The 14,269-nt window shown below is 43.3% G+C and overlaps 1 protein-coding gene across 1 annotated transcript in view; it reads right to left on the bottom strand.

The window, feature by feature from the left end:
• Nucleotides 1-14,269, bottom strand: part of ANKIB1 (ankyrin repeat and IBR domain containing 1) — a 2,275,843-nt gene that overhangs the window by 471,135 nt on the left and 1,790,439 nt on the right. The window contains 2 exon segments of the mRNA XM_044067672.1: nt 5,477-5,507; nt 12,741-12,755. Coding sequence (XP_043923607.1) covers nt 5,477-5,507; nt 12,741-12,755 — 46 coding nt within the window.

Below are 14,269 nucleotides of genomic sequence, written 5' to 3'. Positions count from 1 at the left end.
ACTTAATGCTACGGTTTAAACCTTGGGGGGGGGGGGGGGGGGGTTGTAGGTGTGAAATCTGGCCAATAATCATCAGATTGCCACCAATTAAATGTGATGTCCCCCGCTACCCTGGGTCAGTAACTAAGGAGCATCAATTCTCACTACTGACTCCAATGTGAAAATGTCACTTAAAAAGGAGGAATATTTCACAATTATCCCCTAAGAGCACAATAAGAACATGCTCAATAATGTGGGACTGGACTGTACACTTCTGTCTACCCCTAATGTAACCCCTTATTACACACTTCAGAGCAATGTGTCCCAGTTTAAGATCTCTGATGCACTCGCACTCAAAGTAAATATAAATCTCACACATCCAAGCACTTCTGAGAAAGCCTGACACAGATTTCCAGCTGTGTCTCTTCCCAAAAATAATACAGTAATGCTGCCACCAATCAGCTCTTCATGCCCTTCTAAACGGTTGTCCAATTATGAAAATTAAATATCAAAATAAATGATAGCTATTACCAGAAGCGAGCAGGCCTTAGAGGTTACCTGGGGAGTATCAAACAGGTATAAGCACTCTCTAATCTCTACAGAACATACTGATTTCCAGCCACAATGGAAAGTAATGAAAAATAATTAATAATAAGTAAAATGATTACTAGAATGTAAATCAATAACTTTCAATAAACACCAGAATTCAATCACCAGAAATGTAAAATTAAATTGTAGGATACAAGTCCATCATTCTAGAAAAACTCTATCTGAATAACGAAACTTTCCTAATCTAACTAGAGAATAGTGTCTCTGATCTAATTCAACACATAACAGCAAGGCAAAGGCAGGCTTACAGTTTTTGGTGAGTTCTCTTTTCTTTGGGTATCACTGCACAGCACTGTGACTGCAACTCTTCACAAAATGCTCAGCAGCTTGACTAACTGCACAGTAATTGACTAACTGCCATATTAAAAGAAAACAGTAAGCTGTTTGAAAAAGTTACTTTTCCTGTCAATCAGCTATTCAAATAATAACCTAGCAAACAGGAACATTTAATGACATCACCTACTGTTCAGCTGATTCTCCACAGTACTTTAGAATCTCTCTCTCAACCATGTGCAATTAGAAATGTATCAAAATACTGACAGATTCTTTGAACATTCTGTGTAAACAGAGAAATACTCAACCTTTTAAAGTTATTTACATTTCCACAATTAGACATGCTGGCATACAATACAAGTTAATCTGAGAATATACAAAAATCTCCTGCCAGACATGCTAACACAGATGACAGTGGTTTCAGTTTCTTCACATTTCTCCCCCTATGACTCGAGCACAGCTTTCAAGTGACCCTTGAAAATTGAAGCTTGAGAAAAATGGGTCTACCTGGGAATATTAACCTACTCCTCTCTTAGGCAATCCATTTGTATTGGCATTATTAACCCCACTGCAGTGTTCTTCTGAAGAAACTTGGCTAAGTACAGCCCTCACACCATAATCTGAAGCATCTACCTGTACAATAAATTCTTTATTGTAATCTCAGCTGCCTAACACAGGGAGTCTTCCCAAAATCTCTTAGTTTTTGGAATGTCTGTTCACAATCTGTGGTCCACACTACTTTGTCCACGTTATTCTTCCTAGTTGAGTCTGTAAGGGGTGCAGCTATGGTACCATAATTGGGCACACATTTCCTATAGTACCCTGCTGTCCCTAAAATGCTCTCACTTGTTTCTTAGCAACTGGAACTGGCCACGCTTGGACTGCTTCCACCTTGATAGGTTCTGGCCTAATTTTACCACTTCCCGCTCTGTGCCCTAAGTAAGTGACCTCTGCCATACCCACCTGACACTTACTGGGTTTAATGGTTAATCCTACCCTCCTTAATCTGTCCAAGACCTCCTTAACATGTTGGTCTGCAAATGCCCGTAGCATAGTCTTCAATGTAGAGTTTAACCTCTCCACAAGACCATTAGTCTGGGGAAAGTAGGGGGTGGTCTTTAAATGTTTCACCCCACAACACTTCCACAGACAAATCAGTAGGTCTGATATGAAGGTGGCATCTTGCTCAGTCAGTATCTCCCGTGGAAAACCTACTCTAAGATTCCTAGCAAAGTACTTGTCACCTTTTCTACATCAATATCACCTGCAAAAGGAATATTAGGGACTTTAGCTTGAAGTGGCAGAAGGTGGGCTCTAGGCTCTACCAACTGCTGCACTATCTCACCTTCCAGCCCTCCCTTAGGAGTCCACTTTCTATGCCAAACACTTTCCTTCTCTGCCTTAACATCCTCTCCCAAGAAATATCAGGATCTATAGCTAGCAGTGGCAGATGGTAGGCTCTAGGCTCTACCAACTGACGCACTACCTCACCTTCCCGCCTTCCATTAGGACTCCACTTTCTATGCAACAAACCTTCCTTCTCTGCCTTAATATCCCCTTCCCAAGGAATATCAGGGACTATAACTAGAAGTGGCAGATGGCAGGTTCAAGGCTCTACCAACTGCCATACTACTACGCCTTCTAGCCCTCCTCCAGAAGTCCACACTTTACATAACAAACCTTTGTTCCTGTATACAGACTCCCCTCTTCCTTGAACCTGAGGTGCTTCCTTAGGTATCTCCCCCAAGCTTTGTACTGCAGGGTTCATAAGTTGAGCCTGTCTCAACTGTACATTTGCGACCCTCCCAAGCTCCCCTTTTGCAGGAAGCCTAGCATCTTCTGACAGGTGTACCTCACTGTCAATCTGGGTATCATCACTCCCCTCCATCCCTGCAGTTACCATGTCCAAGGGAACATTAGTACCTCCCAGGAGCTGTGGCTTACTTTCAGACTTACTACTACAGGATAGCTCCTTTTCTAAAACAGCCACCACACTAGTCCTAGCTTCAGGTATGAGATCTGTCAGGTTCTCTCCCAGACTACCGGACCTACATGCCTGTCTCCAAGATTGGTTGTGTGTCACTGCATCATCACAGTCACTCCCTATCAGGACATCTGCAGGAATATTCTTAAACACAAGCTCCCCTTCCACAGGAAGTCAAGTAATGTCTGACAGTTGCTCCTCGCTGTCACTCTGAGTTCCACCACTCACCTCCATCCTCACCATGTCCAAGGGAACATCAGTACCCCGCAAGCAGCTGTGGCTCACATTTAGACTTAGTGCTACAAGATAGCACCTTCTCTGAAACAGCCACCACTCCAGTCCCAGCTTCAGGTATGAAATCTTTCTGGGTCTCTCCCAGACTACTGGAACTACAGTGCAATGAAAAAGTATTTGTCCCCTTCCTGATTTCTTATTTCTTTGCATGTTTGTCACACGTAAATGTTTCAGATCATCAAACAAATTTAAATATTAGACAAAGATAACCCATGTAAGCATAAAATGCAGTTTTTAAGTGATTATTTTATTTATTTAAGGAAAAAAAATATCCAAACCTACATGGTCCTACGTGAAAAAGTAATTGCCCCCCTTGTTAAATCATGACGTAACTGTGGTTAATCACATTTTTGGGAAAGCTGAGTTCAATTTCATTAGCCACACCCAGGCCTGATTACTGCCAGACCTGTTGAATCAAGAGATCACTTACATAGAACTTGTCAGACAAAGTGAAGTAGGCCAAAAGATCCCAAAAAGGAAGACATCATGCTGTGATCTAAAGAAATTTCGGAACAGATGACAAACAAAGTAATTGACATCTTACAGTCTGGAAAAGGTTACAATGACATTTCTAAAGCTTTGGGACTCCAGCGAACCACGGTGAGAGCCATTATCCACAAATGGAGAAAACATAGAACAGTGGAGAACCTTCCCAGGAGTGGCCGGCCTACAAAAATTACCCCAAGAGTGCAGCAATGACTCATCCAAAAGGTCGCAAAAGAACCCAGTACAACATCTAGAGAACTGCAGGTCTCACTTGACTCAGTTAAGGTCAGTGTTCACATGAGACAACCATAAGAAAGAGACTGGGCAAAAATGGCATGCATGGCAGACTTCCAAAGTGAAAACCATGGCTGACCAAAAAGAACATAAAGGCTCGTCTCACTTTTGCCAAATAAAATCTTGATGACCCCCACGACTTTTGGGAAAATATTCTATGGCCTGCCGAAACAAAATGTGAACTTTTTGGAAGGTGTGGGTCCAGTTACATCTGGCGTAAAAGTAACAGCATTTCAGAAAAAGATCACCACACCAACAAGTCAAACATGGTGGTGGTAGTGTGATGCTCTGGGGCTGCTTTGCTGCTTCTGGAACTGGATGACTTGCTGTGATTGATGGAAAGTACAGTTGTGTACACTTACCATAAATTTATATGTTCAAGTGTATTCACTGTTGCAGTTATCACATTTGGGTCATCTGCCTGCAGGTAGCCCTCAACCGGCCTGAATACCAGAGTCTTGGGATTTCTGCTTCAGTTGCTGCTGCTTCTTCCATGACATCAGGCCGTAAGGGGTATAAAACATGCAGCCAACGCCATTACATCAGTTTTTCTTGCCCCAGATGTCAGGTGCCCCCAAAATAGGAAGCAATTAGATGGTATGTAATACTCCCAACAAAAAACAAATACCAATGACAGAAGATATGCCAGACAAAAAAGATAGGATAGAAGTCAAGAGAAGTCAGGGGGCTGGAGGGAGGGTAACCAGGACTGCAACAGTGAATACACTCGAACATCTACATTTATTGTAAGTGTACACAACTGTACTATGTTCTTTGTGTTTCACTTTTGCAGTAATCACATTTGGGTTGAGTCCCAAAGCTAAGGAAGGGTGGAGGTAGTTATGAAGCATTAGGGCTGGCAATCAGGCCCTGTAAGACTGCTGTGGCAAATCCAGCTCTGGATTCAGAAAATATAGACAAGCGGTAGTGCCTGGTGAAAGTGTGCACAGAGCTCCAGGTTGCAACTTCCAGAATGTCCCTGGTAGGGACTCCCCTGAGAAATGCTGTAGAGGTAGATGTAGCCCTAGTGGAATGAGTTCGGATCCCCTGTGGTGTAGGTTTCCCATGGTGTTTGTAGCAGAAATGGATGCAGTGTGCTATCCATTTAGAAATGGTTTGCTTTGAAATGGCCTTGCCCTCTGCCCCTGCAGCAAAGCTGACTAGCAGCTGGTCAGACTTTCTGAAAGGCTTAGTCCTGTCCAGATAGAACCCGAGCTGCCTGTGCACGTCCAGGGAATGCAGGATCCTTTCCCCTTTATTCTGAGGATTAGGAAAAAAGGTTGGCAAATGAATGGACTGGTTTAAAGCCACACTGGACACCACCTTGGGCATAAAAGATGGGTTAGTCCTGAGGGAAAACCTGTCTGCATGGAAGATAATGAAGGGTTCCACTGCCATAAGGGCCTGCAATTCAGACACTCTTCTTGCTGAAGTGATGGCTAGAAGTAAAGCTGTTTTCCATGAGAGGAATTTTAACTCTGCTGTGGCAGCAGGTTCAAAGGGCGGACGTGTGAGCTTTTCTAATACAAACTTAAGGTCCCAGGCTGGAGTGGGAACTCTCCTGGGGGGGGGTGTCTTAGATTTTTGGCTCCTCTCAGGAACTGTTTTACCAGAGGATGAGAGAAGAGGGGTGGCTCAGTATTATAATGGGCTGAGATGGCAGAGGCATGAATCTTAATTGAAGAGAAGGATAGGCCTTTGTGGAGCATTTCTGTTAAGTAATCTAGTATATGAGGTAAGCTGGGCACAGTTGTGCCCATTCCCTGAGACTGGCTCCAGAAACAGTATCTTTTCCATTTTTCCAAATAGGATTTTCTAGTACTAGGCCTCCTTGCCCCAAGAATGACATGCAGCACCTGCTTACTGAGGGTTGCTGGTGTTGAATTCAGGGGATTAGTCAGGCTGCAAGGTTCAGGGTCTGTAGCTGAGGGTGCAGAACCTGGCCTGCCTGCTGTGACAGCAGGGAAGGAGTCTGAGGCAGTTGACATGGTTGTAGCACTGTCATACTGCGCAAAAGAGGGTACCAGTGCTGGTGTGGCCTGTCTGGCGCAATCAGGATTGTCCTTGGCTTGTCCTGTTTGATTTTTAGTAGAACCTTCTAGAGGAGTGGCAGAGGGGGAAAGGCATAGACTGAGAGGCTTTCCCAGGTGAAGGACACAGCATCCACTTTTCAAGCTTGGCTGTGGGGAGTTCTGGTGCAATATTTGCTCAATTGATAGTTTTGAAGGGAATCAAAAAGGTCCACCTCTGGTGTCCCCCATCTGTTCCTCAAAAGCTTGAATATTTTGGATTCCAGTTTCCACTCGTGTGGGTCCATGAGATTTCTGCTTAAGTCGTCTGCCAGTGAATTTAGTTTGCCTGGCAGGAATTGAGCTTGTAAGTGCACTTGGTTGCTCAAGGCTGTGTACCACAGAGCCATGGCTAGTCTGCAGAGTGGGTAGGAATGGGTTCCCCCCTGCTTGTTTATATACCACATAACTGTGGTGTTGTATGTCTTTACCAATAGTTGTCCTGGAAGAATAAGGCCTTTGAAGGCTGTCAGAGCATTCTGTGCAGCTAACATTTCTTTTTGATTGATATGCAGGTGCATTAGCTTTGGGTCCCATTTGCCCTGAATGCACTGCCCTGCCATGTGAGCCCCCCCATGCATAGTCTGATGCATCTGTTGTTAGGGTTTGGGCAGCAGGGGGTAGACTGAAAGGGAGGCCCTTGTTGTGGTTGCAGGCCTCTGCCCACCAAAGGAACTCTGTGTCCTTAGAAAAGGAATGATAGGAATCCTTGTTTCCAGGTCCTGAAAATGTTGACACCATAGACTTTTTAGGTACCATTGAAGTTTTCTCATATGCAGTCTTGCATATGGAATTAGTAGAATGCAAGAGGCCATGAACCCTAGGGCTTGCAGTATTTTTCTTGAAGATAGCCGGGTTTTGGTGGCCAGTAGATTGAAATAGTTTCTCTGGAGTGAGGAATGCCATCTGGGAAGTTGTGTTCAAGCTTGCTCCCAGGAATACAATCTGTTGGCTGGGTACTAGCTGTGATCTCTTTTCGTTGATGGTGTACCCCAATGAAGTTAGAAGTCTCTTTACAAATGCCAGGTGCTGAAGTAGCAATTCCTGACTGTCCACCTGAATCAGGCAATTGTCCAAGTATGGGTAAATCTGAATTCCTCTCTGTCTGCAATATGCAATGGCTGGAGCTAGGCACGTTGTGAATACCCTGGGTGCAGTAGATAAGCCAAAGGGAAGTGCAGAGAACTGATAGTGCATAGAGCCTGCTCTGAATCGTCGGTATTTCCTGCAAGATTCCCTTATGGGGATGTGCAGATAAGCTTCTTTTAAATCTAGGGTTACTAGCCAGGAGTCCTTGGCTAGCATAGGAAGCAGCTGTTGGAGAATTAGCATTTTGAATTTTGGAACCACCAAAAAGGTGTTGAGAACAGACATATCCAGGATAGGACGCCAAGAGTTTTCTTTTCTGGGGAACAGAAACAGTCTGGAGTAAAAACATTGTCCCTTTTTTTCTGCTGGGACAGGTTGAATAGCCTTGAAACTGAGAAGAGAGAGTACTTGCTTTTGGGCCTCTGCCCACTGGTTTGGGGGGAGGTCTGGCCATCCGCTTATGGATGGGAGTGGAACTGGAAATTGCATCCCTTGGAAACAATGTTTAATACCCATTTGTCTTGGGTAATTTATTGTTAGTTTTTGGCATGCAGTGCAAGTTTTCCTCGTAAAGGTGCAAGTACTTGGGCAAGGCTTGGAAGAGTTAAGAAGTCATTGTGCAATTTTACCATAGGATGGAGGCTTACTACTCCCTGTTTTGGACATGGGAGCACTCCATTGCTTAGATTTGTGCATAAGCTGAGACTGAAGTCTTGGTGGTCTGCTGCCCCTGGGTTTGGACTGAGAAGGCCTGGTAGGAACTGGAAAATACCATTATTTTGAAGGCCAATGCCTACTGAATCTAGGTGGCTGTACTTGTAAGAAATTAAGAGTTTGCATACATTTAGCTTTCTCCTCCATTCTTTTGTGGACGACTTCTGTTTTATTACCAAACAGACGCTCTTGATTTAATGGTGCATCCAGTAATTTTGCTTTGACATGATCTGGCAAGTTCTGTTCCTTAAGCCAAGCATGTCTTCTAAGAACAGACACAGTGACAGCAGCCCTGCAAGATGCTTCTAAAGTATCAAACCCACACTGTAAAGTATGTTCACCAACTTGGTTAGCAGAATGCATTAACTCTTGTAAATCTTTGTGTTCTGCATAGTCAGGACTCAACAACATTTTTTTGTTTAATTAGCTCTATAACATGCTGCTGATACTTAACATATGAAACTGGCAATTTAAAGCCCTAATGGCAAGCGTAGCAGAGGTGTATACTTTTCTTCCCCCATCTATCTAATGCCCTGGAATCCCTGTCTGAAGGGGTAGGATTTTTGGCAGTTGTAGCCTTAATGCCTTTAGGTTCCTGGGAAATGGTCTCTGGATCTGCAGTAGGATTCCTAAAAAGGAATTTGTGGGAGTCAGGCAGTCTGTAGTACCTGTCAGGTTTCCTGAGAGCTGGAGGCAAGGTATCAGGGGTAAGACTGGATTCCAGGAAAACAATCATCTACAATTTCCAGGACAGGAGGGATAGCTAGAGGCCTGCGCTGAGGCAAGCTTAAAAATTCCCTGAGTCTCTTTTTGGACTGGGAGTAGTCCTGGCTCTCCCAGAGGAAATGTTCTCTAAGGGTGTGCAGGGTTTCACCAAAGGAAACATCTTCTGGAGGGGAAGCAGAAGGAATGGAATCCTCTGCATCAGAATCCTCATAGGTAGATAAGGGTATGTCCTGGAAATCAGAAGTATCAGAGAAATCAGATTTCTGTTCAGAAGAATCAGAAGGAAAATCAGTTCTGGGTCTTTTTGAGGGGGAAGGCTGACTTCCCCTAATTAACGAGGTCCTCAGCCATTCTAATCATTTGTTTTTGTGGCATGTGGGCCTTAGAATGCGCTTTGGTCATCGGTTTCCTAGGCGTAGTGTGAACTTTAGGCCTGAGAAATACAATATTTTTGGTTTGAAAAGAAGTTGTCGGTTTAACATGAAGATTGGAAGGCCTGAAAACACCCTCAGAAGCCGGTGCCTGCACAGCGGCTCCAGAGCCACCCAAGGTAGAGACATCCACAGGTTCTATAGTCGAAGAAGCATCTTGTGGCATACCGGACTCCGAATGGGTCTCAGTAGAAGCCTGCGAATCTGTAGAAACGGGTATCAGGGGCTGCGAAAGCGCCTCACTGAGTACTGGCGGAGTGGCGACTAGCTTAATGTTAGCGTCGTCAGCAGACTTGGACCTATGCGGTCTGTCTCTGTCTTTATCCTTACTTTTTTGGAAGATCGGTAGTCGGATGGCTTTCCAAAGTCATTTCAGAGTACGTAGATCAACAGCAAAAGAATTTAGCTACAAAAATAGCCTGAGGACGAATAGTTCGGGTGTTGAACAAGGCACAAAACTGAGAGCGAGGGACGTCGTGGTCTGGGCCTAAACAGGTGACGCAGTAAGAATGAAAATCTCTGTGAGGTATTTGTTTTCACAGGCAAGACAATTATTAATTTTTTCTGACATCGGTTAGAGCAAGAAAAAAGGATCCCCAACGGCGTACTTATCTTTTAGAAGACTTCAGGTCTGAAACTTGAAAAACGACAATTTTAGGAGTCGGCCGACCGGCACTTGCGAATTGCTTCTGCTTCGGGCACCGCACGGCAAGAAAGACTGATGTAATGGCATTGGCTGCATGTTTTATACCCCTGACAGCCTGACGTCATGGAAGAAGCGACAGCATCTGACGCAGAAATCCCAAGAATCTGGTATTCAGGCCGGCTGAGAGCTACCTGCAGGCAGATAATCCAAATGTGATGACTGCAACAGTGAAACACGAAGAACATCCACGAATTCTGCTATCTACCTAAAAATCCTGAAGGAGAATGTCCGGCCATCAGTTCATGACATCAAGTTGAAGCGCACTTGGGTTCTGCAGCAGGGCAATGATCCAAAATACACCAGGAAGTCCACCTCTGAATGGGTTAAAAAAAAAAAACAAAATAAATGTTTTGGAGTGGCCTAGTTATAGTTCGGACTTGAATCCAATTGAGATGCTGTGGCATGACCTTAAAAAGGCAGTTCATGCTCAGAAACCCTCTAATATGGCTGAATTAAAACAATTCTGCAAAGAAGAGTGGGCCAAAATTCCTCAACAACGATGTGAAAGACTCATTGCCAGTTATCACAAACGCTTGATTGCAGTTGATTGCTGCTAAGGGTGGCTCAACCAGTTATTAGGTTTAGGGGACAATTAATTTTTCACATAGGGCCATGTAGGTTTGGATAGTTCTTTTTCCTTAATAAATAAAATCATCACTTAAAAACTCCATTTTGGGTTTACTTGGGTTATCTTTGTCTAAAATTTATATTTGTTTGATGATCTGAAACATTTAAGTGTGACAAACATGCAAAAAAATAAGAAATCAGGAAGAGGGCAAATACTTATCCATTGCACTGTATATGTTTCTCCAAGCCTGTCTGCGTGTCACTGCATGTGCACAAGGTACTGTATCATCAAAGTAATTCTTTATCAGGACATCTGCAGGAATATTCTTGAACACACACATACTTGCTTGCTTCCTATTCCACGCTCCCAGTGAAGATGAACCCTAGCCAAAGGTATCTGAAATGGGGTCTCTCCCATTGTTCTGTCTGCAGTGGACTGCCCAAGCAAGTATTGCTTTTTTATACCACTGCAGGCCTCACAATGGTTCTATTAGAAGCTGTGTTCCTCTTAGAAGTTACCTGTTTACCAATTACTAAGATAGGATATAAATTTTGGTGATAATTTGGCACCCTAGTTGTTTCTAAACAACTTACCACTGGCAGTTTGTCATCCACCCTTACTGCTCCCTTACTTTGTTTCTCACCTTGCCTCGATGGACATTTGACTGCTGTGTCCCCACTCTAGTTACACTTGAAACATCTAGCCCTAAATGAACACTTGGATTAATAGTTCCCCAGTTACTGGTGTACTCTGTTGGAGTGGTTTAAACTGCCCCCCCCGGGGTTCCCTTATGTTCATGTACAGCACTGGGTATCCCTTTCTTATGTAGTGGTGCTCTGCTTGCCAAGTACAGATTCCTTTTTCTCCCCAACTCCTATGCATAGTTGCACTCACAGTTTGCTAACTAGAATCTCATGTCATCAGGCAAAGTATTGAGGGCTTGTTCTTTCACCACAAGGTCTACCAGTCCCTCAAAAGTGGCGACTTGACACCCACTCACCCATCTGTGAAAATCTGTGAAAGGAAGTACTTAAGTCAGCAGTATATAATCACATACACTTTCATCTGCCTTGCATCTATGTTCATGAATTTTTTTTTCTATAAGCTTCGGGTGTTAGTTTAAAACAATCTAGAAGACCAGTCTTAACTTTATCATAATTCAAACAATCTACGTCAGACAATTTTGACATGGCCTGAACAACTTTACCATGGAATAAAGGAGTCAAGAGCAGAATCCAGAGCTCACGGTCACCATCATATTGTCTACATACCCTCTCAAAAATATGAATAAAACTATCATCATCTCCATTCCTGTACTGAGGAAAACATTTGCCACCAATCATGCCCTTCTAAAGGGGTATCCAGTTATGAAAATTATTTATTTATTTACCTATTTGCATTTGTTTACCGGGAGGTCTACTGGGCTAGGGTGAGCCCATTTTCAGTAGAGGCCAGGGGAGAAAAGCTCCAAAACCAAACATGATAAAGCTACAGAATCGAAACATAAAAATCAAGCAGCAATGGTACAGAACACATTACAGAATAGGCAATAAAATAAAATAGATAAAATCCATCATCTGTATAACAAGTATTAAGTATGCAAGCCAAACAAGAATACAGTTGATGACACGGGATAATATCAAATGTGTAAACAATATAGTATTGCAGTTTTGCAGTAGAGAGAAAGACGGCAGCAGATTAAAGATTCTGAAAGTAAGGTATAGCCTTAGCGTTACTGCTACACAGGCATCAAGAATGAATAGAAGATATGGTAGGTAACTGATATAGTAGATTAAATATCAAAATAAATGATAGTTATGACCAGAAGCGACCAGGCCTTCAAGTTGACTCAGGGAATATCAAACAGGTATAAGCACTCTCTAATCTCTAAAGAACACACGGACTTCCAGCCACAATGGAAAGTAATGAAAAACATTTAATAAGAAGTAAAATGATTACACCAATGTAAATCAATAACTTTCAATACATACCAGAAATGTAAAATTAAATTGTAGGATACAAGTTCATCATTCTAGAAAAAACTCTATCTGAATAACTAAATTTTCCTAATCTAACTACTGTCCCTGATCTAATCTAACCTAACACATAACAGCAAGGCAAAGGCAGGCTTACAGTTTTTGGTGTGTTCTGTTTTCTTTGGGTATCACTGGAGAGCACTGTTCTCTGCAACTGACTGCAACTCTTCACAAACTGCTCAACACGTGATTAACAGCAAAGTACTTGACTAACTTCCTTATTTTAAAAAAAATATATAACAGTCAGCTGTTTGAAAAAGTTCTTTTTCTGTCAATCAGCTGTTCAAATAATCACTTTGTAACCAGGAACATTCTAATGACATCACCTACTGTTCAGCTGATTCTCCACAGTACTTTAGAATCTTCCTCTCAAACAAGTACAATTAAAACGTATCAAAATATTGACAGATTCTTTGAACATTCTATATAAACAGAAAAATACTCAACATTTTAAAAACTTATTTACATTTTCACAATTTCACAACCCAGCCAAGCCACTGGGGATGCACAAGCCAGTGCATTTCTTTGTGCCAGTTCCAAGCCCGGATAAATGGGGAGGGTTGCATCAGGAAAGGCATCCGGCATAAAACATCTGCCAAATGAGATATGCGGAAACCAATACAGATTTTACATACTGGATCGGTCGACGCCCGGGTTAACAATGACCGCCACCAGTACAGTTAGCCGACAGGGTACTGGCGGAAATTGGGCTATTGTTGGCCGAAGGAGGATAAGGAGAAGAAGAGGGGGAAGGCATGCTCGAAGGCAGGAAGAGAGGAGAAAGGTTAGGAGTGTGGTAGTGCGGGTAGGAACTTTGAATGTTGGCAGCATGACTGGTATAGGGAGAGAGCTAGTTGATATGATGGACAGAAGGAAGGTTGATATATTGTGTGTACAAGAGACCAGGTGGAAGGGAAGTAAGGCCAGGTGTATTGGAAGTGGGTTCAAATTGTTCTATCATGGTGTGGATGGGAGGAGAAATGGGGTAGGGGTTATCCTGAAGGAACGGTATACCAAGAGTGTTTTGGAGGTGAAAAGAGTGTCGGATAGAGTGATGTTTATGAAGCTGGAAATTGAGGGTGTAATGATGAATGTTGTTAGTGCATCTGCGCCGCAAGTTGGGTGTGTGATGGATGAGAAAGAAAAATTTTGGAGTGAGTTGGATGAAGTGATGATGACTGTACCCAAGGGTGAGAGAGTGGTATCGGAGCAGATTTCAATGAGCATGTTGGTGAAGGGAACAGAGGGGATGAGGAAGTGATGGGTAGGTATGGTGTTAAGGAAAGGAATGCAGAAGGTCAGATGGTTGTGGATTTTGCAAAAAGGATGACATGGCTGTGGTGAATACGTATTTTAACAAGAGGGAGGAGCAGAGGATGACATACAAGAGTGGAGGGAGATGCACACAGGTGGATTATATCCTATGCAGGAGGGCTAGTTTGAAGGAGACTGGAGACTGTAAAGTGGTGACGGGGGAAAGTGTAGTTAGGCAGCATAGAATGGTGGTCTGCAGAATGGCATTGGTGATTAAGAGGAGGAGGAGAGTGTGAGGGCAGCACCAAGGATCAAATGGTGAAAAGTGAAAAAGGGTGATTGTGAGGTGGAGTTCAGGGAAGAGTTAAGACAGGCACTGGTTGGCAGTGAAGTGTTACCGAATAGCTGGGTAACTACAGCAGAGCTAGTAAGGGAGACTGCTAGAAAGGTGCTTGGTGTGACATCTGGACAGAGGAAGGAGGACAAGGAGACCTGGTGGTGGAATGAGGAAGTACAGGAGAGTATACGGAGAAAGAGGTTGGCGAAGAAGTGGGATTGTCAGAGAGATGAAGAAAGTAGACAGGAGTATAAGGAAATGAGGTGCATTGTAACGAGAGAGAGGTGGCAAAGGCAAAGGATAAGGCGTATAGAGAGTTGTATGAAAGGTTGGACACTAAGGAGGGAGAAAAGGACATGTACCGATTGACTAGACAGAGGGACCGGGCTAGGAAAGATGTGCAGCAGGTAAGGGTGATAA

This window comes from Protopterus annectens, chromosome 3.part1 (assembly GCF_019279795.1).
Source record: "Protopterus annectens isolate FY-2018-M chromosome 3.part1, PAN1.0, whole genome shotgun sequence".
In the NCBI taxonomy this organism is placed as follows: domain Eukaryota; kingdom Metazoa; phylum Chordata; order Ceratodontiformes; family Protopteridae; genus Protopterus; species Protopterus annectens.
This window is presented reverse-complemented; position numbering and strand designations above follow the sequence as displayed.